Genomic DNA, 27,114 nt, shown 5'->3' with positions numbered 1-27,114 from the left:
TGTCTTCAGATTTGATGTTCATGAAAATTTAGCTTCAATATGTCCTTTCAAAACAAAAAGCTGGAAACATGGAAATATCATACTTTACTGCATTTTTCAGAGCTTAATTATGCACACGATTGTCTTTGTGAAGACAGTAGCTCTTTTAAATTATCACCTTTTATGTTATCACTGAAAAAATTATTTACTCTTAATTGAAGAGGAAAAAAAATCATAAATATGAAATTTTTCTATTCATCATACTGTCTGCTGGAAATGCATCAAACAGACCCAGTCTGGATGTTCTAGCCAACAATGCCATATGATAATTTGTAACAATATTATGAAAATGTTCATTCCATCTTGGATTTTCCAAATGATAATTTCATTTTTACATATGTAAAGAAAAAGGTGTTAGCAACACATCATCTCATTGCACTGAAAATACAGGCGCTTCACCTCATGTTGTTTTACATTCTCCTGAGACAGAAAAAACAACACAAAACATGTTACTTGTCTATTTGCATTTTTTCTGCAATGTGTATGCTGACAGGGTGGCAGTATTACGCTGCTGATCAGAAGGTTCTGATGGGTAGGGTAGCAAGCTCATTTCCAACTGTTTATGTACTGCCATCATTTCCATCTTTTCCTTGGCAATACACTCTGAAAAGTGTATCAGTCCCCTGGATACTACAGTCAGCTGTTTCGCCAGTAAATTTACTCCTGTTGTCACTGATAATCTTTGGGTAGGCATACATATAGGAAATAATCATTCTTCAAGTTGGCTCCAAAAGCTGTGCCACTACCTTTCTGCAAAGGGTGCTGTCTTATACATTTAGCAAATAATTCCAACTCCAAAATAACTAATATTTATATAGCACCCCCAATAGACTGAGTTATTGGTGCCATGGGTCAACCCCTGTTTCAGTTTCTGTCAGCACCAGGTGTATGAAAATCTTGTCTCTTCTTCTCCTTCTTCTTCTTTTCTTTTTTACATGGATCACAAGTTCTTGGTACTTTAACTCTTTGCCTCATAGTGTTATTAAAGAGGCATTCCTGGCAAAACTTTGCAAGGCATTTATTTTGTGCAATACTGTAGTGGGTGTACCATTATGCAACAATCTAACAAGTTCAGGAATACAAAGTTTTACAGCTCTCACATTACATGTTCATTTGGTAACATAACACCTTATTGTCAACAAATAATAAGTTGCTCTCTTCTCTTCCTCAGCACAAACCCAGTTCTTCTTCAGTAGACTGTGCAACACACCACCATTCAAAGCACCTGCAGTATCCCATAAGATAAAAAAATGCGTTCAGCTATTTCCTGTTAGTGGGTGTCAAGAAATCTCATAACTGCCATGATCGCTGGGTTGTGTTGTACACCATTTGATTAAAATTATCTAGACACCTGTTAGTGGACTTTAATATGGAGTATGTCCACCCTTTGCCTTTATGGTGGCTTGAACTCTGCTGGGGACGCTCAGTAAGTTGCCTGAATATCAGAGGCACTCAGTAAGCTGACCGAATATCTGAGGAAAAAATGCAACACATTCTTCCTCAAGAGCTGAAACCAGAGAAGGTAGTGATGTTGGACACTAGAGTGTAGAGTAAACCCAATATTCTAGTACATCCAAAAGATGTTCCATTAGGTTGAGGTTGGGGCCCTGGGCAAGCCAGTCCATTTCAGAAATGTTATTGTCCTCAAACCATTGCTCAAAGATGCTGCTTTTCATGCTGATACAATCAAACATCATCATCTCTTGACTGTTTCTCTTCCATATACAGTATCCAAAGCTGTAAAAAGTGTTTATATCCTTCTGCATTTAGTGTTTTCTTAAACACAAATAACACCCCCATACCATAAGACCACCTCCTCCCGTACTTTGATATTTGTCAAACCCAAACCCTTCCATCAGATTACCACAGGGTATAGCTCGATTTATTACTCCAAATCAGTCATTTTCAGTCATCCATTCTCCAGTGCAGTTGTGCTTTACAGCACCGCAAGTGTCACTTAGCGTTGCCTACAGAAGTATGTGGTTTATGAAGAGCTGTTTGCCAATTTTACCCCATTTTAAAAATGCCGTATGCACAATCATTGTGGTAGCTGGACTGCTGTGAGCACTTTGGACTCATGAGTGGTTTCTTCTGCTGAATTCATCCTTTTTTTCCCCATGTTCGAAGTCGCAGAGTTATCTTGACTGACACATTCTGCTGTTAGTGCTCCTTTGCTAATAACACAATGCTCCCATCTCCTTTTATAGTGCCAGGTCTCGCTCTCATGACATCTAGTGGTCAATTCCACTTTACACGGAGGTATCTGGATACTTTTAACCATTCAATGTATGCCATTGAGTGTAATCACAGGTAGCATAATTTTTTTTTTTCTTTTGCCAAATTTAAGGCTTGCACCACTTCATCGGTACTATCAAGAATATCTTCACTCGCGATACTAAGTGTGATAAATTTAATGTGAATATGATATGCATACACCACATTTATATAAGTACTATTAATATTTTGCAACACATGTTGCTGCTTAGCCACTTCCAGCTGTTTCAGTTACATCTATTTAGTCGTCACGACATAATTTGTTTTTGATTTAAACAGAGATGTATGTAAACCGCCTGAAGATAGGCACAAGCCTGAAACCAGTCGTGTGTTAAATAAAATCATCTTTTATTAGAACCAACAGCAGTTGTTACTCTATGCGCTATAAAGTAAAAGTCATGGTAAAATGTCATCCACATACAACATAATTTTACTGTTTCCTGTCATAGCACTCTCTACAAAATTTTTAAAAGCTGATGTGGGGACCTTCAGACCAAACGGAAATCTCTGATATTGGTAGCATCTGTATCACATACAAACCTTGTATACTGACAAGTTTCCTCATCCAGATTTATCTGGTGGTAATTGGCAGTCATGTCCAGAATGCTGAATATCTTTGTTCCCTCAGATTCCTGTATCAGTGTTTTATAGGCTCAAGTTGGCCCCCTGTGTGCTTCAGATAATTTGATTACTTGTATGGTATCCACTTGTACAGTCACCACCCTTTTTATTTACAGCACAGAGTGGACTAGAATATTGGCTACAACTTCTGTCTCTTGTCCCAGATGCCAACATCTGTAATTTAATCTCTGCTGCTGTCCCCTTTTCCTCAGAAATTAGATTGCATGAGAATGGCTAATAAGTTTTTATTTTTAACCTTCCCTGTCATTTTTGAAACAAATCTTTGTATGTAAATAGCAGATTGGAAAGCTTATCTTTGATCTCATACTCTACTCCCTCTATACTAGCAATCTAACAATTTTATTGTTTATGCTTTGTAGAATTTTCTCTCCTGGATCATTATTTTCTTTGTTTTATGCTTGCAACATATTTTGGTCTTTCTCTCCAACAAACTGCAGAGCCTGTAGTCGTACTCCATACTTTCACAAATTTAGCATATCTCAAAGCAATGGCTTTCCTGCAGAATGAAATCATTTTCCTGTTTTATTCTTGGTTTACTTCCATAACTGCATAATCAAAATCCAAACATGTCCATATTCTGATAGTCAATCAGCACATATAATTACAGCTTCACAGAGTTCTGGAATGGCAGTTGCATCCACATTATATATAAGCATTAGCCTGCTCAGTTCCAGTAATGCCTGCTCCTTTATGGGTTTTCTATGCATCCCCATAGTTTCCACAACTTTAAATCCACTCAGAAGGTTCTGGAATATCTACATCTATTTTCAAAACTTTATCATAAAATGTTTACTACACGACATGCACATTGCTCCCAGAATTGCTAAGAATATTCGCATTTTCTACACATTCTTATGTGTGAATAACAAGGACAAGGACTTCTTTTTCCACAGATTTCTCCTCTTCAAAGATTAGCTCATTCTGCTCATCACGAAATCCTTCAGTTTTTATTACTGCTACCTTCTGGTTCTGGATCTCCCCATTTTTTTACATCATCTGGCAATGTTGTTACCTTTCCTAGATGTTCGTACTGTTTTTCTGTCATAATCACTATTTCGTGATGATATTGACCCTAATTGTCAAGTCCCAGATTGGGTCACATCCCAAACTGAATAGTTAACACACATGCCACATGTTTATCACTCTGCTTGAACTTTATCACTCTTCAAAATTATTAGTAGCTGAGTTTAGTCAGTTTTCATTGCTTACATCCTCCCAGGGTCTTTGCTTAGCTCCATGTCTGCAATTATCATTGAATCAAGCACAGGATTGGAAAACTCCAGATATGCTAAGCAATGTAAAAGAGTAACTTATCGTTCATTCTTTCTGTAATTTATTAGAATATTTGGACTTGGGGATGTAACATTAATGTACCTACAGTATTACCTACTTTAAGCTTTAGGAGTATGTAGAAAGTTAATAGTGTCCTGTGAAATCAGTAAAGATACATAAATGCTTAGTCTGCACTATAAGATAAAAACACAGCTGAGTAATGTAAGAGAAAGGGGGTTTTTTCCTCAAAATAACTGCTTTTTTGCATAATGTATATATTTCCATCTAGATGTAATCAGTAATAATAAGTGTGGGTAGATTTTCATGAGTTGTAATTTTTTTGTTACTTTTATGCTTTATATAAGTTAATTCCCTCCCCCCCATGAACCATGGACCTTGCCGTTGGTGGGGAGGCTTGCGTGCCTCAGCGATACAGATGGCCGTACCGTAGGTGCAACCACAACGGAGGGGTATCTGTTGAGAGGCCAGACAAACGTGTGGTTCCTGAAGAGGGGCAGCAGCCTTTTCAGTAGTTGCAGGGGCAACAGTCTGGATGATTGACCGATCTGGCCTTGCAACATTAACCAAAACGGCCTTGCTGTGTTGGTACTGCGAACGGCTGAAAGCAAGGGGAAACTACAGCTGTAATTTTTCCCGAGGACATGCAGCTTTACTGTATGATTAAATGATGATGGCATCCTCTTGGGTAAAATATTCCGGAGGTAAAATAGTCCCCCATTCGGATCTCCGGGCGGGGACTACTCAGGAGGATGTCGTCATCAGTAGAAAGAAAACTGGCGTTCTACGGATCGGAGCATGGAATGTCAGATCCCTCAATCGGGCAGGTAGGTTAGAAAATTTAAAAAGGGAAATGGATAGGTTAAAGTTAGATATAGTGGGAATTAGTGAAGTTCGGTGGCAGGAGGAACAAGACTTCTGGTCAGGTGACTACAGGGTTATAAACACAAAATCAAATAGGGGTAATGCAGGAGTAGGTTTAATAATGAATAGGAAAATAGGAATGCGGGTAAGCTATTACAAACAGCATAGTGAACGCATTATTGTGGCCAAGATAGATACGAAGCCCACACCTACTACAGTAGTACAAGTTTATATGCCAACTAGCTCTGCAGATGATGAAGAAATTGAAGAAATGTACGATGAAATAAAAGAAATTGTTCAGATAGTGAAGGGAGACGAAAATTTAATAGTAATGGGTGACTGGAATTCGGCAGTAGGAAAAGGGAGAGAAGGAAACATAGTAGGTGAATATGGATTGGGGCTAAGAAATGAAAGAGGAAGCCGCCTAGTAGAATTTTGCACAGAGCACAACTTAATCATAGCTAACACTTGGTTCAAGAATCATGAAAGAAGGTTGTATACGTGGAAGAACCCTGGAGATACTAAAAGGTATCAAATAGATTATATAATGGTAAGACAGAGATTTAGGAACCAGGTTTCAAGTTGTAAGACATTTCCAGGGGCAGATGTGGACTCTGACCACAATCTATTGGTTATGACCTGTATATTAAAACTGAAGAAACTGCAAAAATGTGGGAAATTAAGGAGATGGGACCTGGATAAACTGAAAGAACCAGAAGTTGTACAGAGTTTCAGGGAGAGCATAAGGGGACAATTGACAGGAATAGGGGAAAGAAATACCGTAGAAGAAGAATGGGTAGCTCTGAGGGATGAAGTAGTGAAGGCAGCAGAGGATAAAGTAGGTAAAAAGACGAGGGCTGCTAGAAATCCTTGGGTAACAGAAGAAATATTGAATTTAATTGATGAAAGGAGAAAATATAAAAATGCAGTAAATGAAGCAGGCAAAAAGGAATACAGACGTCTCAAAAATGAGATCGACAGGAAGTGCAAAATGGCTAAGCAGGGATGGCTAGAGGACAAATGTAAGGATGTAGAAGCTTATCTCACTAGGGGTAAGATAGATACTGCCTAAAGGAAAATTAGAGAGACCTTTGGAGAGAAGAGAACCACGTGTATGAATATCAAGAGCTCAGATGGCAACCCAGTTCTCAGCAAAGAAGGAAAGGCAGAAAGGTGGAAGGAGTATATAGAAGGTTTATACAAGGGTGATGTACTTGAGGACAATATTATGGAAATAGAAGAGGATGTACATGAAGACAAAATGGGAGATACGATACTGCGTGAAGAGTTTGACAGAGCACTGAAAGACCTGAGTCGAAACAAGGCCCCCGGAGTAGACAACATTCCATTAGAACTACTGACGGCCTTGGGAGAGCCAGTCATGACAAAACTCTACCAGCTGGTGAGCAAGATGTATGAGACAGGCGAAATACCCTCAGACTTCAAGAAGAATACAATAATTCCAATCCCAAAGAAAGCAGGTGCTGACAGATGTGAAAATTACCGAACTATCAGTTTAATAAGTCACAGCTGCAAAATACTAACGCGAATTCTTTACTGACGAATGGAAAAACTGGTAGATGCGGACCTCGGGGAGGATCAGTTTGGATTCCGTCGAAATGTTGGAACACGTGAGGCAATACAGACCTTACGACTTATCTTAGAAGAAAGATTAAGAAAAGGCAAACCTACGTTTCTAGCATTTGTAGACTTGGAGAAAGCTTTTGACAATGTTGACTGGAATACTCTCTTTCAAATTCTAAAGGTGGCAGGGGTAAAATACAGGGAGCGAAAGGCTATTTACAATTTGTACAGAAACCAGATGGCAGTCATAAAAGTCGAGGGGCATGAAAGGGAAGCAGTGGTTGGGAAAGGAGTGAGACAGGGTTGTAGCCTCTCCCCGATGTTATTCAATCTGTATATTGAGCAAGCAGTAAAGGAAACAAAAGAAAAATTTGGAGTAGGTATTAAAATTCATGGAGACGAAGTAAAAACTTTGAGGTTCGCCGATGACATTGTAATTCTGTCAGAGACGGCAAAGGACTTGGAAGAGCAGTTGAACGGAATGGACAGTGTCTTGAAAGGAGGATGTAAGATGAACATCAACAACAGCAAAACGAGGATAATGGAATGTAGTCAAATTAAATCGGGTGATGCTGAGGGAATTAGATTAGGAAATGAGACACTTAAAGTAGTAAAGGAGTTTTGCTATTTAGGAAGTAAAATAACTGATGATGGTCGAAGTAGAGAGGATATAAAATGTAGACTGGCAATGGCAAAGAAAGCTTTTCTGAAGAAGAGAAATTTGTTAACATCGAATATAGATTTATGTATCAGGAAGTCATTTCTGAAAGTATTTGTTTGGAGTGTAGCCATGTATGGAAGTGAAACATGGACGATAACTAGTTTGGACAAGAAGAGAATAGAAGCTTTCGAAATGTGGTGCTACAGAAGAATACTGAAGATAAGGTGGATAGATCACATAACTAATGAGGAGGTATTGAATAGGATTGGGGAGAAGAGAAGTTTGTGGCACAACTTGACTAGAAGAAGGGATCGGTTGGTAGGACATGTTTTGAGGCATCAAGGGATCACAAATTTAGCATTGGAGGGCAGCGTGGAGGGTAAAAATCGTAGAGGGAGACCGAGAGATGAGTACACTAAGCAGATTCAGAAGGATGTAGGTTGCAGTAGGTACTGGGAGATGAAGCAGCTTGCACAGGATAGAGTAGCATGGAGAGCTGCATCAAACCAGTCTTAGGACTGAAGACAACAACAACAACATAAGTTAATTCAGCATGAATATATTGTTATATTAAAAACAAAGATTCCAAGACTTACCAAGTGGGAAAGCGCCGGCAGACAGGCACATGAACAAAACACACACACACACACACACAGAATTGCTAGCTTTCGCAACCGATGGTTGCTTCTTCAGGAAGGAGAGGGAAAGACGAAAGGATGTGGGTTTTAAGGGAGAGGGTAAGGAGCCATTCCAATCCCGGGAGCGGAAAGACTTCCCTTAGGGGAAAAAAAGGACAGATGTACACTCGCGCACACACACACACACATATCCATCCGCACATACACAGACACAAGCAGACATATTTAAAGCTTTAAATATGTCTGCTTGTGTCTGTGTATCTGCTTGTGTCTGTGTATGTGCGGATGGATATGTGTGTGTGTGTGCGAGTGTACATCTGTCCTTTTTTTCCCCTAAGGGAAGTCTTTCCGCTCCCGGGATTGGAATGACTCCTTACCCTCTCCCTTAAAACCCACATCCTTTCGTCTTTCCCTCTCCTTCGTGAAGAAGCAACCATCGGTTGCGAAAGCTAGCAATTCTGTGTGTGTGTTTGTGTGTTTTGTTCATGTGCCTGTCTGCCGGCACTTTCCCGCTTGGTAAGTCTTGGAATCTTTGTTTTGAATATATTGTTAGTACTTTATATGGAGTGGCTGAAGAAGTTCTGGGTAGAGCAGTTAATTTTGTGGGGGAAAAGTCATTGTATTTTGATTCATATATATAAGGAAAGAGATACAAATTAAGAAAGAGCTGAATATTCTAAATGATCAGAACGAGATGGAATAAAAAGACCAATAGTCAAAAATTATAAAAATGGTGGTGGAAGCAAAAAGTAAGACTTGTGAAAAAGCAGCTCAGTAGCATGAAGGATATTGAAAATATTGAGGAAAATTTCTAAAGAAACAGAGTAATAAAACGTATTAGTATTCAGTCTTGGGAAAAATATTTTAAAAAATTGTTCACAGAAAATAGGAAAGAATGTTTGGGTACAGGTAATAGTGAAACTGATATAACAGAAAGTAATGAAGGCTTTTCTGTGGGTATAGCAATAGTAAAAGATTTAGTTAAAACATTAAAGACTGGAACTGCTACAGGAATTGGAGGAACACCAACTGAACTATCGAAATATGGTACAGATACAGTTTGTGAACATTTGAATAACCTTTTTGAAAAATTTTTAAATGGCAAGGCTATCCCAGAAGACTCAGGAGTAGAATTTATCTCATCAATTCATAAGAAAGGAAAGATGCATGTAAGAACTGTAGAGGAATAACTGTGACTTATATATTTAGCAAGCTTTGTAGGAGGATTATTTAACATTTTTTTAGAGGAAAAATGTGTGGAAATGGAGAGCAGGGAACAGCTGACTTCAGAACAGAAAGATAAATGATAGATCACATATTTTGCTGTATACAAATACTTGAAAAGCAAAATACTCAAAATCAGCTCCTTCAGTTAGTACATGTAGATACATAAAAAGCTGATGATAAAATACTTTCATGTAATTTGTGGAAGGCTCGAAAATAATCTCGTATTAATCCTGTCTAATTAAAGCAATTGAGAATCAATATGAAAACTCTGCAGAATGAATAAATGTACAAAACTTTCTGTAATCTGGATATAAAGCTATAAAAGCGTTACATAATATATACAGAGATAGTGTACGAAAATTGGAAGAAAAAATAAGAGTATTGGAATCCCAAGAAATGAAATTATTATTTAGTCACTACAGTTTGCTGATGACAAACTAATTTGGGCACAAGATGAAGAAGGCATTGAGTATATCACCAGAAAATTAATAGGGGAATATAAAGAATGGGGCCTTCAAGTCAACAAGAATAAAAGAAAATACATGGTAATAGCAGGAACAAATTAAGATTTGACACTGGAAGAAGGCATTGGAACAATTACATGTGTGAAAGGGTACAAGTATCTAGGAGTAAAACTTTCACAAGCTGGTATATAATTTGAGGAAATTAAGGTAAATGCTGGAAAGCTCACTATTGGAAAATTAAATGTTGTTTTGTGGGATCAACAAATTAGGAAGGGAGCAAAAGAAAATAATCTTCAAAACAATTATCAGATGCATTATGTTATGAGGGTTATTTGTAAAGTAAGGTCAGATTCCTTATAAAACATAAAGCATCACACAGTTTTTCAAAAAAATGGTTCTATTTAATTCCTTCCACATTTCTCTGTTTTTATTTTTATTCGTTTCCACAAGCTTTTGTACCTCTGAGTCATAGACGGCTTCCACCTGTGAGGATAAACAGTCATTAACTGCTTCTTTCACCTTGCAATCTGTTGTGAAGTGCTTGCCACTAAGAAACTCCTTTACATTGTGGAACAAGTGAAAATCACTCGGTGCAAAGTCTTGGAAAAAATGGTAGATGGACAGTCTGTCTCCATCCAAAAGATCTGATGGTTGGCCTGATCGTGGACTGTCATGGATATTTTCCCATCTATCCTTGGAACCTCTCACCCACTTACGCATTTTATAGTCATTCATCGTATTGCAGTCATACACCTAACTTAGGTGTTGATGAATTCCCACTGAATCTCTGAGAGCATTTTTCACTCTCAGCAAGCTGATCAGTTGTTTTCAGCATTTGAACTAACATTGTAAATAGTACATTGCTGCTATGTAAATGACATTGTTTGACAAGCAAGACATGCCAGGAGAGGGTGTGTATGCACCTTTCAGTGTTAGCAAGACATTAGGTTAGCTACTGTGATTTGGACCTTACTGTCTGAATAAACTTCATATATGGGTCACAAGAATGGCATTTAAATTCCAATTGATGAAAAGATTGGTGGCAGCTGAAATGGACTTACAGAGATGGTTTGCAAGGATATCCAGGTGGGAAAGGATCAGAAACGAAGTAATCAGGAAGAAAATTGAGGTCACAAGTTTTATTATTACTTTTGCGGGAGAAAACAACTCTTGTGGGTGTATACACAATGAAAAGGATGTCAGAGGAGAGACTGCCATGATGGATCATGGAATGGGAACCACAAGGGAAGAATAAGAAAGAGAGACACTTCTGGTCATGTGTATGCAAGGAGTTCAGTTCATAATTAGGAGAAGAAACACTGAACAAAATTTATGAATAAGTAGGCAGTAATGGGAAGTAAAAGTAAAATTTGCAAGCAAGGAAGGGAAAACTGAAAGGTGGAATGAATATATAGAGGTTTTTCACAAGGGAAATGAACTTACAAGCAATATTATAAAAAGGGAAGGGGAAGTAGATGAACATGAGATGGGAAATAGTATATTGAGAGAGAGCACTGAAAGACATATGTTGAAACAAGGCTCCTTGAGTAAATGACATAACCTCAAAACTACTGATACCCTTGCGAGAGCCATTCATGACAGAACCACTTCATCTGGTGTCAAAGCTGTATGAGATATGGGAAATACCCTCAAAATTCCAAAGAAAGCAGGTACTGACAGGTGTGAATATAACTGAACTATCCTTTTAATAAGTCATGATTGCAAAATACTGACACACATTATTTACATACAAATGGAAAACTGGTAGAAACTGACCTCTGCGAAGATCTTTTTTGGTTATGGGGAAGTACAGGAGCATGAAAAGGTAACCTATGTTTATAGCATTTTTAGATTCAGATAAATCTCCTGACAGTGTTGACTAAAATACACTCTGAAATTGTGAAATAGCAAGGATACTATACAAGGAGCAAAATGTTACATACAACTTAGACAGAAACCAGACAGCACTAATAAAAGACACAGGGTAGGAACCAGATGGCAGCACTAAGAATCGAGGGGCATGAAAGGGAAGCAGTGAGTGAGACAGGAGTTAGAAAGGGCTGTACGCTATCCCTGATGTTACGCAATCTGTATATTAAGCGAGCGCTGCAGGAAACTAAAGAAAAATTTGGAGAAGGAATTAAAGTGTCTTGAAATGAGTATGTAAGGTTAATATCAATGAAATCGAAACAAGAGTAATGAAATGTAGCTGGATTAAACTTGATTAAAAGAAGGAATGCCTGTATCCTAAAAGTGTTGATGAATTTCCAGTGTGGTATTAGAAGGAAATGTGGCAGGTAAAAATCATAAAGGAAGACCCAGAGACGAATATGGTAAGCAGGTTCAAATGGGTGTAGGTTGAAGTATTTATTTGGAGATGAAGAGGCTTGCACAGAATAGAGCAGCATGGAGAGCTGCATCAAACCAGTTTTCAGACTGAAGATGATTACATCAATGACAGAAATGTCAAATTGAATAAATAAATAAATAAATAAATAAATAAATAAATGATTGAATGAATGGTGGAATGAAAGAATGATCTCTGTATTCATTTGAGGAATTATTATGTGAGAACAGTGCTTAATATAGTTACAGTAAACTGTATTGGAATCTTCTCCTTCCTGTTGCACAAAAGTTCAAATATTTACATGTATTTTCCCCTTTATTTTGCAGATTGTGAGCTACATAGTGCTTCGTAACATATCTGGTGCTCTGCGCACTCGCTACTCAAGCTTGTTTGCTTGGTTTGGACGTATTTCTTTGGAGCTGTTTATTAGCCAGTATCATATATGGTTGGCAGCAGATACACATGGTGTGCTTGTACTTTTACCTGGATATCCTGTACTTAATTTAATCATTACTTCATTTATCTTTGTATGTGCGGCTCATGAAGTGAATGTATTGACTCGTGTGTTGACACCATATGCTGTACCTGCTGACTGGCGTCTCGTATTGCGAAATGTGTTGCTCTTTCTTGCTGTGCTTGTTCCAATTGGAATTCATGATGGAATGTTTTAAATCTGTATTTACTGTGTGATTGATGAATATTGTGATATTTCAGTAACTCTCAGGAAGACTGCTGTATTTTTGTGTTCATAAATTTGTATTAGATATCACAGATTCTTTGTCTTGATAAAAGTTCACTTGTGTGGAGGAGTGTAAATATGTTTAAATATGTTTTAAAATTAAATATGAAATTTATCATATGCTATCAAATGGGCAGCTTTTACAATATTCTTACTGTTTTAACATGGATTAAACATGTAAAAATAAAAATGTCAACAAAAAAGGAAGATTGGAAAGTGCTCCGCGATAGTAGGAAAATATGAAATTCCCTGCCATTTCATTGTTGTTAGGACCATTTTTCTATGTGATAATGTGGCTCATCTTGTGTAATTTGGTTCAGAGCAGTGTGAATATTTACCAGTTTTATAAATGGGTTTAGTGTACTTGGCAGCTTAGTCCGTATAATTGTCAGATTGTATATGATAATATTATGAAAATGATAGATTGCTACTCACCATGTAGTGGAGGTGTTGAGCCACAGATAGGCACAACAAAGACTGTCAAACAACTAAACTTTCAAGTGAAAAAGCCTTCATCAGAATTAGACAAAACACACACACACGAGCATAGTGTCTGGCTGCGAAGGCCGTACTGTCTCCCCTTGGTAACCAGAGATTGTGGTCGTGTGTGTGTGTGTGTGTGTGTGTGTGTGTGTGTGTGTGTGTGTGTGTGTCTAATTCCAGTGAAGACCTTTTCAGACAAAAGCTTTCTTGTTTGACAGTCTTTTGTTGTGCCTACCTGCGACACAGCATCTCCGCTGCATGGGAAGTAGCAATCTATCCTTTACATAATATTATCATTATTAACATATTGGGTTTTCCATTGCTAGGTTATACAAATATTGAAGTAGTTACTGAGACTACCTTGCTACACTGTGCTTCTTTTAGTAATTACTTTGAAGTGTAATTTTCTTACTCTGTGTGTGTTATATGCCTCTACTGTGATTTTGTCATACAGTATTTACATTTATTATTTGCGTAGTACATGCAAACACTTGTGATAATAGAGATACACAATTGCAGAAATGTTAAATGAACAAAGGTTATGGAAGGGGGGAAATGCACTTCTGAATTGTTCAAATTTAGAAAGAACTTACAAATTTGAAAACTACTGTAAGCAAAAGTTCTTTTTGACATTTTTTCACTTTCTGCAGTGCACAACCGAGACTTTCTACCCTTCTATGTTGAAATGTCTGAGCAGCAAAGTGTGACTTTTGGGTCACTTTTTAACATTTTTTCACTTTCTGCAGTGCACAACCGAGACTTTCTACCCTTCTATGTTGAAATGTCTGAGCAGCAAAGTGTGACTTTTGGGTCACTTGGTGCTTCATTCTGAACCTCATGTTGTGTTGCCTTGCAAACTGGTACATACATAGCATAATTTATGAAGACACAATACCAATTTTTGTCTTCTCTTCATTTTTGTATTCACTTATTTGCATGTAGAATACTGGTTACCTTCACCAGTATTGTCTCTGAAATCTAGGCAGGATCAGAATAAGAGTTGCTCAACATCAGCAATAATCATTTCTGTATAATAATCAGTTATTCACTAAAATAAGAACACTTCAGTTGCATGGAACTGTATGTAAAAGCTTTAAATAAAGTTTCCTTTACATGTTTCTGGATAGCTAAATCTAAGCAACAGATTTTTCAACATATACAAATCAAGAACATTATGTATATATGGGTGAATAACTGCTTATCTCAGTGTGCTGAAGATGAAGTGGGACCAAATGAAATAAATTTGACTAGAATGGTGAAAATTTTCTAATCATTTGGATGAAAGTTGACAGGATTGCAACTGATAAAACAGATTATGTTTTAAATAGAAAATAAAGTAAAATTTTCAGCTGTTCAAACACACTGAATCTCAGACTCTTTTCTCAAGAGAGAACAAAATAACAAAATATTAGACAAGTTAAATATGATAGCATAAAGACTGCTGAAAGATTTGTAAGTTAAGATACATTTTCTTCTTTACAAATTCTGAATAAACATCAGTTCTGATCCTTTTTGCATTGTGATTATCCCATGCACTTGAGCTAGATTCTGTTTTCACCACGATTTATTCCATTCTGCCATAGTCATAGTATACAGTATTTTGTTAAATTCAGTTTGAAATGTAACATACTCATTATTCATAAGTATTTGCTTGAGTTTGTTCATCATGTTCTTTCTGCAGTATTTTCTTATTTTGATTCATTATTGCATTTTTGGCTCTTCCTACCTCCCTAATTATAAATTACATTGGTTGTCATAGCCCTTTACACAAATAAGATACAAAGACCCTTTTATTTTTATTGTCAGTTTTCAATGTCATTTCCTTCATCATTATTGGTACTCCTTATTCTGACAGCTGTCGATTCAGTGTGTATTTTATGCTGAAAAGGTGTATGTATCCCGTATTGGTTGCATAACGCGCCCCCATGCAAGTGCGCGCACGTGTGTGTATAATCCAGACATGAAAAACACAGAATTAATGCAGAAGTTATCAGTGATATAAGCTAAAAATAAGCAATGTATGTCCTTTATAAACAAGGAAAACTGTTATCACTTATCTTACAACATCCTAAAGTGAGAGTAAACACAATCAGTGATACAGTGTCTCTCTCTCTCTCTCTCTCTCTCTCTCTCTCTTTTTTTTTTACCTTAATATTGTAGTATCACATTGTTTTGCTTTAGAAAAGATTAATGCCAATTTATCAAGGTCTTATACATGAATGATTGTTTCATTTGACTGATTAGAGTTTCTGAAACACTCTGTAGAGTTTTTTCAATTATATGTGCTTTATAGTTACCGTATCTTGTCCATAAAAGACAGTGTTCCTATCACCCCATTCTGAATTGTAGTGCCATTTAAGCATAGAAAAAGATATTTTTTTTCAGTTTACTCTATCACCAGTTTTATTGGTACAGTGTTGTTTCATCAATGCTGTAAATAATAAAGATACATATGTCCACTTGTTAGCATCGTGTAAACACACTCTGGAACTCATGTAAGTATTCAGTACTGCATGCCTGAGCAAAGTAGTAGATGTAACAGCAAGAAGAGATTTGTAAATGTTTTGTGATTAGTCTTGTGAACAGATAATAGTTTTTTCTATCGATAAAATGTTGTGCTTTATAATATGCAAAATATCATGTTGTTTATATTTGTTGATTTTACCCTTTTATACATAAAAGAAAACAATGTGCTAAATGTTTTTGTACATGCTCGTGGAAAACATAAAAAGATAAAATGGTCAATAGTTGAATAAATTGACAAAAATTGTGATTTAATGTGTTTCGTGTAAATAACTAAAAAGAAAGCCTTACACAGTGTAACTTTTAACAAGTAGTTCTATTACTTAAATTATAATTTAAGTAATGTTTATGGCACGTCAAAGATGCACACTTCAATTTCACTAATTTTAATAGTCATCTGAGACAGTTCCAGAAAGCCACATGCACAATATTGTTTGCATATGTATTTGGATTTGATTGGCACTGTACCCATGTGATTAAGATTTTTCAATACACCTTGAAACAAATCCATTAAAATGCCAGGAATAATTCTTATAACATTCTTGCAGAAAACTACCTCTCCAATGACTGTGATACCAATTGGGCATACTATGTACTTGAATGATAATAATAATAATAATAATAATAATAATAATAAAAACAATTCAGAGTATTTGATACAAAAGGAGATACTTAAAAAACATTTATTTGTTTATGTATATTCCCTGCAGCAGAAGGCAAACACTACATTAAGTTTCTGATTAGGTTTTGTTAAAAGATAGAAAATACATTAACACCTAGACGTCTGTTCAATCACTTATTAACAATATGAGTAAGTTAGTGAACCAATCATGATCCACAGTATATAATGCAGTATGTACAGAAATATTAATAACGATGTGATACATAGTTCATATGTGTCCCCCTAATGCAATCATTTATTATTTATCATGAAATAAATATATTTGTTACTGTCAGAATGAAATTTATTTATCAAGTGATGTTCATAAATTGATTAGGTATCTTTGAATATAGTTATGAAAAGTCCTTGGGGGAATATGATACATAGTGGAAGAAGGAAAGATGACAACTTAGCATACACTTCAATTGTCAGCAGGCATGGACCAAATAAGTAAATATGTCTATATTTATGTGTCATAATCTATGTATGTGTTAGTTAATATTGTCTGTATTTTTTATATAAACATATCCACTGCATATTTTATCATTTTTTGCATAATGTGTGCAGAATTTTTGTGATACCTGCATTGATTAGATATTTACTTTCATTGTTGCAAATACTGAACATGATGTTGATGTTGTTGCGAGTGTGCTTCCTTTGTGTAATTTTTTTATTTTGTATTTAATATTTTCTTTTTGTCAGACCCATATATTTGTGATGACACAATCTAAGATGAATGGGTTTCAGTCAGTCAATCAGTAAAAATAATGTACTGACATTGCACCTCAACTGGGCTGCAGTACTGATAAAGTGGAGGTGTGTGTGTGTGTGTGTGTGTGTGTGTGTGTGTGTGTGTGTGTGTGTGTGTGTGTGTGTGCGCGTGTGTGATATTTATTTTTCTGTACTAGTTAGCTCTGAAGAAGCACCTCATCTGAAAGCTTGGCAAAGCATGTTCATAAATGAGCCTTCAGCTCGTGCAGTACTGTAAAATTGAAATTTTGTCACTATTAAAATACAGTGGTTTGAGTAACAACTTTATTTTTTTGTATCTTTTGTGCAGTTTTCTAAATTTTATTTCAAATCTAAATAGTAAAGAACATCTTGAATTTTCTTAAAGTACATTTCAAAGATAATAAAATCAAAGACATGTCACAGTTTTAATTTTTTGTCATTACTGTGTAATTTTTTCATTCCTTGAAAACTTGGACAGATAACAAGAATATTCATAGTACTGAGACTGACTTGTTGTAATTACATTAAGTGCCAAGTTTCGCACAGGATGATTCAAAAGTCATGTCCCATATGAGAAATAGGGTGAATGAGAACACCGCCGACAAACTTTCAGAGGTGGTAATATGGACCAAAACAAAGAAAAAAATCCAGTATAGATGGACTCTAAAATGTGTACCTTAAGAGTTATGAGCACTTGTTAAGTAGATGAGGTGTATAAGTTTAGGTCCTGTCTCCCCGCCTGTCTGTCAGACCCCATAGCTGAGTGGGCAGTGCAGTGCAATGTCATGTAAGGGGCCTGGATTCAATTCCCAGTTGAATCAGATTTTCTCCACTTGGGGACTGGGTTCTGTGTTATATTCATCATCATTTCGTCCTCATCAACACACAAGTCACCAAAGTGACATCAGCTACAAAGACTCACACCAGTCAACTGGTGTACCTGACTAGAAGTTCTAGCCACATGCTTATTTCATTTCACTTCATTTGCCGTCTCTGAAAGTTTGTCAAGTTCTGATACACACTCTCTGTCCTATGGGACATAACTCTTGAATCCCCCTGCGTATCTCCAACTACATCCATGTTCCAGAAGACACTGTGAAGTTCATTAAAAAGAGCCCTTCCCTTGTACCACTCATTAGAGTCCTTTCCTTTCCGTTCACGTATGAAGTGCATATAGAACGAATTCTTAAATACTGAACTGTGTGCTATAATTATAAATAGTCCGATTGTTTTCACAGTCCCAGTAGATACTTCACTTAATTCTGGTTACTTAAAATTTGTAAGCAGGCTTTCATAGGATAGTTGGCCTTATTTTTCAGGCTTTTCAGCATTTCTGTGGGAGTCTTCTGTGGGTCAGACAAACTTGTAACCATTCAGTATTCTTTGTATATGTTCTTTATTCCCTGTTGGTATTGTTTGGCATGGGTCCACACACCTGTGCAATATTCTAGGATAGATGGCAAGAGTGTTTTGTAAGAAGTGTCATTTGTAGAGTGGCTGCATTTAATAGTATCTTACCAGTGAACTGAAATCTGCCACTTGCTTTATCAATAACTGAGCCTGTGTGTTGGCTCTCGTTCCATACCCCACACAAATTGTTACACACGGGTATTTTTTAAGTTGATTGTTTCCAGTTGCTTCTTACTGATATGATAATCATAGGATATTATATTTTGTGAAGTGTACATTTTTACATTCATGAACACCCAACACATTGACTGTTGCACACAAAGTGATGGATGTTTCACAGCCAGGCCAGGCGACAGAATCAGGCATGAGGCTCTGCTGTGGCAATCAGTGGGCACATGGCATCAGATGTATGGCTCTGTTGTTGTGGCAGTGCCCACCCAAAATTTTCTGTCTACCCAGAGAGGATGGACAAATTTCAGAATCAAAGTCCAAAGTTAGACATTATTTTATAAAATTAAAATAACTTATATACAGTTATAGGCATATGGCAAATAACTCTGTGTTAGTTTGTTAAACAATTTTGTATTGTTCCATATTAAAACTGAAAAATAAAACACATACATTCGAAGTGGATTGCATGGTGTGAAGTTAACACTGCCATATCACTTGATGTGTACATGAATAACAAGCAAATGAACTAGTTGACTGACATAACGAACAAATGATTCTTTCCCAGTTTCTATTTTGTTTGCACAGATGTTTAATAGTCTGCACTAATGCTAAATGCCACATTTTGTTTTGTCAGCCATTTTCTCTGGCCTCAGATCAAGGCACAAAAAGTGAATTGCTTTGTTTTGTAAGTGATGGTGTCACTATTTGGAAAAGAGCAACAAAGTCTAATTTCTTCCTTAAGCAGCATGAGAACCGCTTCCTACACAAAAACTCAGTAGTTGTGGTTGGAAGTCTGTGACGAAGCAAGCTGGGATTATTATTATTATTATTATTATCATTATCATTATCATTATCATCATCATCATCATCATCATCATCATCCTTTTCTCAGACGTTATGTCTGGTTAAAAATGGAAAGTGACGCGGACCTTGATCAAGCGTGACTTCCTTTTAACTGTACGGTATACGTTATATTGCATTTAGGAACTTTCGGGTAATTGAACATGTATCAATAATAACGGATTTCTGTAGTTGTATATATAAGTTTGGTTGTATATATAAGTTTGGATGTAGCTGTATTGCATTGAAGTACTCGTGGATATTGTATGGTATGACTCCTGTAGTTGATAGTATAATTGGTATAATGTCAACTTTATCCTGATGCCACATATCCTTGACTCCCTCAGCCAGTTGGCTGTATTTTTCAATTTTTTCTCCTGTTTTCTTTTGTATATTTGTTGTATTGGGTATGGATATTTCGATTAGTTGTGTTCATTTCTTCTTTTCATTGGTGAGTATGATGTCAGGTTTGTTATGCGGTGTTGTTTTATCTGTTATAATGGTTCTGTTCCAGTATAATTTGTATTCATCATTCTCCAGTACATTTTGTGGTGCATACTTGTATGTGGGAACGTGTTGTTTTATAAGTTTATGTTGTAAGGCGAGCTGTTGATGTATTATTTTTGCTACATTGTCATGTCTTCTGCGGTATTCTGTATTCGCTAGTATTGTACATCCGCTTGTGATGTGATCTACTGTTTCTATTTGTTGTTTGCAAAGTCTGCATTTATCCGTTGTGGTATTGGGATCTTTAATAATACGCTTGCTGTAATATCTGGTGTTTATTGTTTGATCCTGTATTGCAATCATGAATCCTTCCGTCTCACTGTATATATTGCCTTTTCTTAGCCATGTGTTGGATGCGTCTTGATCGATGTGTGGCTGTGTTAGATGATATGGGTGCTCGCCATGTAGTGTTTTCTTTTTCCAATTTACTTTCTTCGTATCTGTTGATGTTGTGTGATCTAAAGGGTTGTAGAAGTGGTTATGAAATTGCAATGGTGTAGCCGATGTATTTATATGAGTGATTGCTTTGTGTATTTTGCTAGTTTCTGCTCGTTCTAGAAAGAATTTTCTTAAATTGTCTACCTGTCCATAATGTAGGTTTTTTTTTATGTCGATAAATCCCCTTCCTCCTTCCTTTCTGCTTAATGTGAATCTTTCTGTTGCTGAATGTATATGATGTATTCTATATTTGTGGCATTGTGATCGTGTAAGTGTATTGAGTGCTTCTGGGTCTGTGTTACTCCATTTCACTACTCCAAATGAGTAGGTCAATATTGGTATAGCATAAGTATTTATAGCTTTTGTCTTGTTTCTTGCTGTCAATTCTGTTTTCAGTATTTTTGTTAGTCTTTGTCTATATTTTTCTTTTAGTTCTTTAATATTTGTATTATTTATTCCTATTTTTTGTCTGTATCCTAGATATGTATAGGCATCTGTTTTTTCCATCGCTTCTAGGCAGTCGCTGTGGTTATCCAATATGTAATCTTCTTGTTTAGTGTGTTTTCCCTTGACTATGCTATTTTTCTTACATTTGTCTGTTCCAAAAGCCATATTTATATCATTGCTGAATACTTCTGTTATCTTTAGTAATTGGTTGAGTTGTTGATTTGTTGCTGCCAGTAGTTTTAGATCATCCATGTATAGCAAATGTGTGATTTTGTGTGGGTATGTTCCAGTAATATTGCATCCATAATTTGTATTATTTAGCATGTTGGATAGTGGGTTCAGAGCAAGGCAGAACCAGAATGGACTTAATGAGTCTCCTTGGTATATTCCACTTATTATTATTATTATTATTATTATTATTTTGCTCTTGTTTTGTCATCTGCCTCCTTAAAATTCATTTTTTAAGATTTCAGTTTAGAATGGCACTTTCTCTCCAGCACTCAGCATTTCTCCTACAACACCTGCCCATAACCCCCACAACTGACGATCTCCCCACGCATGCCGTGCTGTCTGCACATCTACTGGCCACAGCATTCTACACAGACTATAATGCAATACTTTTTTTCTCTGCCACTTTTGGATGAAACAGTGGAGAATTTGTTGTGCGAAACCATGGCATATTCCTGTTTCAGCCTCTATAGTTTGATTAAGTTCTGATAGAAAGCAGCACTGTATGTAGTCCTCAAAAATGGCATCTGTAATGGAGGTGCATTCCAAACAGAGAGTTCTCATTGAATTCTTTTAGCAGAAGACCAGAGCATTGTAGACATTCATAGCTGCTTGCAGAATATCTATGGAGATCTGGCAGTAAACAATACGCACATTGAGTCATTGAACAAGGTGTCTGTTATCTCACAACAAGGCCATGCAAACTTGTCCGATCTGCTTGTCGGCCAGCCACACACAGCATGCACCTCCTGCAGTGTTGGAACGTGCACACACACTCATTTGAGGTGACTGATGGATCACAATCAAACACCTCCCTGCAGCAGCAAGATGTTGGCTCCAATGTTGACCAGTAATTTTTTTGTGAGTGTGTTTGAAAAAGTCTGAGAATAACATCTGGACCACTATACTTTGTGTGTTATGTACCTCCATTTGATGTGCATCTCCTTATCTCTGTTGCCTAGGTGGAACTGAAAGTTGCTCCAACATCGGACTGATGTGATACTATGTGTTCTACCTTGGTTGCACACACACATTATGTGATGCAGCACTCGCATTCACATCTTCCACAACACTATATACACTCATTAACACTTCGTTATTCACATTGACACTCCTACGCTGATGCTGTGCAGGATGGGAGGGGTGTACCCCAGCAATTCTTTGTTTCTTGCAAGTACCGAGCGGGGAGGCGCAGTGGTTAACACACTGGACTAGCATTCGGGAGGACGATGGTTCAATCCCGCATCCAGCCATCCTCATTTAGGTTTTCCGTGATTTCCCTAAATCGTTCCAGGCAAATGCCAGGATGGTTCCTTTGAAAGGGCACAGCCGACTTCCTTCCCCATCCTTCCCTAATCCGATGAGACCGATGACCTCGCTGTTTGGTCTCTTCCCTCAAACAATCCAATCCAATCCTAATCTTGTAAGTTTGTACAATTGTGTGGTAGATCTTATTTTGGTTTAGTCATTTTATAAGTATCTGAACACTGTGTGGGACAAAGAAGCAATATAAACATGCCCTGCACCAAAAAGGGATATGTACATAAAGAAAGATGAATGTACATCTGTATTCTAATGTTTCCTTAAACTGATATCAAAGTTTTCACTCATCAAACATCTACCTCTTCCTCTCCGTCATTTTGGGGGCACATATCACGTGTAGGCCAGACAAAAATATATATTTGTGTAAAAGCTTTTAAAACATATCTTTTGGAAATGGAGCCAGTTTCTTTCATTTCTAAATTGCTCATCCTGAAAATGATACCTAGATACACCATAGCCTGTAAAGTATGGAAAACACAGCAACTTTATTTATGATTGTATTATACTGCATTCTTTATCCAGAGCCTGACAGTGCATCCTTTACTTCAAGAAAGAAGTAAATGTCACTTTCTTCAAAAGCGAGTTAATATATCAATCAATTTAGACTGTTACAGTGCTAATCATGGTGAAAGACAATGGAGGTGCAAACGTGATGTGTGAACTGCTACTGGTGAAAGTATCTGCCACCCACACAACTCAAAATAATCCGCATAATTCACACCTCCTTACAGCGCCAGTACTTATCAATATAGTTGGTTACTCTCTACTGGTTCCCTAATTCCATTACAGGTATCACAGTCAAAGGTAATGCGGTCAGGTGTTCCTGTATGACAGTACTGACAGATGTTGTTTCTTTCCTGGTAAACTTGTACAGGTAAATTGGGTATGGCCCATATCCTGTTAGGTAATGTACTGTGCCTTGACTGAGGCTTGCATGGTGAAGTGTGAGGAATTCTTGAATGCTTGGGATTAGTTGGTAGACTCTTCAACCTTTTTCACTGATTTCCCAATTGGTCTGCCCCCCCATGAACCATGGACCTTGCCGTTGGTGGGGAGGCTTGCGTGCCTCAGCGATACAGACAGCCGTACCGTAGGTGCAACCACAACGGAGGGGTATCTGTTGAGAGGCCAGACAAACTTGTGGTTCCTGAAGAGGGGCAGCAGCCTTTTCAGTAGTTGCAGGGGCAACAGTCTGGATGATTGACTGATCTGGCCTTGCAACATTAACCAAAACGGCCTTGCTGTGCTGGTACTGCGAACGGCTGAAAGCAAGGGGAAACTACAGCCGTAATTTTTCCCGAGGACATGCAGCTTTACTGTATGATTAAATGATGATGGCATCCTCTTGGGTAAAATATTCCGGAGGTAAAATAGTACCCCATTCGGATCTCCGGGCGGGGACTACTCAGGAGGATGTCGTTATCAGGAGAAAGAAAACTGGCGTTCTACGGATCGGAGCGTGGAATGTCAGATCCCTTAATCGGGCAGGTAGGTTAGAAAATTTAAAAAGGGAAATGGATAGGTTAAAGTTAGATATAGTGGGAATTAGTGAAGTTCGGTGGCAGGAGGAACAAGACTTCTGGTCAGGTGACTACAGGGTTATAAACACAAAATCAAATAGGGGTAATGCAGGAGTAGGTTTAATAATGAATAGTAAAACAGGAATGCGGGTAAGCTACTACAAACAGCATAGTGAACACATTATTGTGGCCAAGATAGATACGAAGCCCACACCTACTACAGTAGTACAAGTTTATATGCCAACTAGCTCTGCAGATGATGAAGAAATTGAAGAAATGTACGATGAAATAAAAGAAATTGTTCAGATAGTGAAGGGAGACGAAAATTTAATAGTAATGGGTGACTGGAATTCGGCAGTAGGAAAAGGGAGAGAAGGAAACATAGTAGGTGAATATGGATTGGGGCTAAGAAATGAAAGAGGAAGCCGCCTAGTAGAATTTTGCACAGAGCACAACTTAATCATAGCTAACACTTGGTTTAAGAATCATGAAAGAAGGTTGTATACGTGGAAGAACCCTGGAGATACTAAAAGGTATCAAATAGATTATATAGTGGTAAGACAGAGATTTACGAACCAGGTTTTAAGTTGTAAGACATTTCCAGGGGCAGATGTGGACTCGGACCACAATCTATTGGTTATGACCTGTAGATTAAAACTGAAGAAACGGCAAAAATGTGGGAAATTAAGGAGATGGGACCTGGATAAACTGAAAGAACCAGAAGTTGTACAGAGTTTCAGGGAGAGCATAAGGGGACAATTGACAGGAATAGGGGAAAGAAATACCGTAGAAGAAGAATGGGTAGCTCTGAGGGATGAAGTAGTGAAGGCAGCAGAGGATAAAGTAGGTAAAAAGACGAGGGCTGCTAGAAATCCTTGGGTAACAGAAGAAATATTGAATTTAATTGATGAAAGGAGAAAATATAAAAATGCAGTAAATGAAGCAGGCAAAAAGGAATACAGACGTCTCAAAAATGAGATCGACAGGAAGTGCAAAATGGCTAAACAGGGACGGCTAGAGGACAAATGTAAGGATGTAGAAGCTTATCTCACTAGGGGTAAGATAGATACTGCCTACAGGAAAATTAAAGAGACATTTGGAGAGAAGAGAACCACGTGTATGAATATCAAGAGCTCAGATGGCAACCCAGTTCTAAGCAAAGAAGGAAAGGCAGAAAGGTGGAAGGAGTATATAGAAGGTTTATACAAGGGTAATGTACTTGAGGACAATATTATGGAAATAGAAGAGGATGTAGATGAAGACGAAATGGGAGATACGATACTGCGTGAAGAGTTTGACAGAGCACTGAAAGACCTGAGTCGAAACAAGGCCCCGGGAGTAGACAACATTCCATTAGAACTACTGACGGCCTTGGGAGAGCCAGTCATGACAAAACTCTACCAGCTGGTGAGCAAGATGTATGAGACAGGCGAAATACCCTCAGACTTCAAGAAGAATATAATAATTCCAATCCCAAAGAAAGCAGGTGCTGACAGATGTGAAAATTACCGAACTATCAGTTTAATAAGTCACAGCTGCAAAATACTAACGCGAATTCTTTACAGACGAATGGAAAAACTAGTAGAAGCCGACCTCGGGGAAGATCAGTTTGGATTCTGTAGAAATACTGGAACACGTGAGGCAATACTGACCTTACGACTTACCTTAGAAGAAAGATTAAGGAAGGGCAAACCTACGTTTCTAGCATTTGTAGACTTAGAGAAAGCTTTTGACATTGTTGATTGGAGTACTCTCTCTCAAATTCTAAAGGTGGCAGGGGAAAAATAAAGGGAGCGAAAGGATATTTCCAATTTGTACAGAAACCAGATGGCAGTTATAAGAGTCGAGGGACATGAAAGGGAAGCAGTGGTTGGGAAGGGAGTGAGACAGGGTTGTAGTCTCTCCCTGATGTTATTCAATCTGTATATTGAGCAAGCAGTAAAGGAAACAAAAGAAAAATTTGGAGTAGGTATTAAAATTCATGGAGACGAAGTAAAAACTTTGAGGTTCGCCGATGACATTGTAATTCTGTCAGAGACGGCAAAGGACTTGGAAGAGCAGTTGAACGGAATGGACAGTGTCTTGAAAGGAGGATATAAGATGAACATCAACAAAAGCAAAACGAGGATAATGGAATGTAGTCAAATTAAATCGGGTGATGCTGAGGGAATTAGATTAGGAAATGAGACACTTCAAGTAGTAAAGGAGTTTTGCTATTTAGGAAGTAAAATAACTGATGATGGTTGAAGTAGAGAGGATATAAAATGTAGACTGGCAATGGCAAGGAAAGCGTTTCTGAAGAAGATAAATTTGTTAACATCGAATATAGATTTATGTATCAGGAAGTCGTTTCTGAAAGTATTTGTTTGGAGTGTAGCCATGTATGGAAGTGAAACATGGACGGTAACTAGTTTGGACAAGAAGAGAATAGAAGCTTTCGAAATGTGGTGCTAGAGAAGAATACTGAAGATAAGGTGGATAGATCACGTAACTAATGAGGAGGTATTGAATAGGATTGGGGAGAAGAGAAGTTTGTGGCACAACTTGACTAGAAGAAGGGATCGGTTGGTAGGACATGTTTTGAGGCATCAAGGGATCACAAATTTAGCGTTGGAGGGTAAAAATCGTAGAGGGAGACCGAGAGATGAGTACACTAAGCTGATTCAGAAGGATGTAGGTTGCAGTAGGTACTGGGAGATGAAGCAGCTTGCACAGGATAGAGTAGCATGGAGAGCTGCATCAAACCAGTCTTAGGACTGTAGACAACAACAACAACTGCCATATGGCCACATTCCAGTTCAGGAGTTGGGCCTTTGGTCTACGATGTCTTGGGCTTTCATCTGCTACCCTTTACATAACCAGTAGGAGACTGCAACAAGGAGCACCAATTAAGCATCGGTTGCCAAAGGCCTCTTATGAGTTTGAGAAGCACACCCCTCTGTGCATGTTTTGCATGCACCAAAGTCTGTGCACTCAAATAACTTGGTGCATATCCTGTGATGAATGTGGAAATTGCGTCATGGTAGGTTCTCAGTGCAGTGGTAGCTTGCAGTCCCAGTTCA

General features: G+C 37.6%; 1 protein-coding gene across 2 annotated transcripts in view; it reads left to right on the top strand.

Moving 5' to 3' along the window:
- Window positions 1–17,597, top strand: part of LOC126354192 (N-acetylneuraminate 9-O-acetyltransferase) — a 254,852-nt gene extending 237,255 nt beyond the window's left edge. For both annotated transcript variants that reach the window (XM_050003647.1, XM_050003646.1), the window contains one exon: window positions 12,357–17,597. In XM_050003647.1, the coding sequence (XP_049859604.1) occupies window positions 12,357–12,701 (345 nt within the window). In that variant the 3' untranslated portion in view covers window positions 12,702–17,597. The remainder of the gene's footprint in view (window positions 1–12,356) is intronic.
- Window positions 17,598–27,114: the final 9,517 nt, after the last annotated feature.

Source organism: Schistocerca gregaria, chromosome 3 (genome assembly GCF_023897955.1).
Source record: "Schistocerca gregaria isolate iqSchGreg1 chromosome 3, iqSchGreg1.2, whole genome shotgun sequence".
Lineage (NCBI taxonomy): Eukaryota > Metazoa > Arthropoda > Insecta > Orthoptera > Acrididae > Schistocerca > Schistocerca gregaria.
The sequence above is the reverse complement of the archived record's forward strand: the minus strand, read 5'-3'. Positions and strand labels throughout refer to the sequence as shown.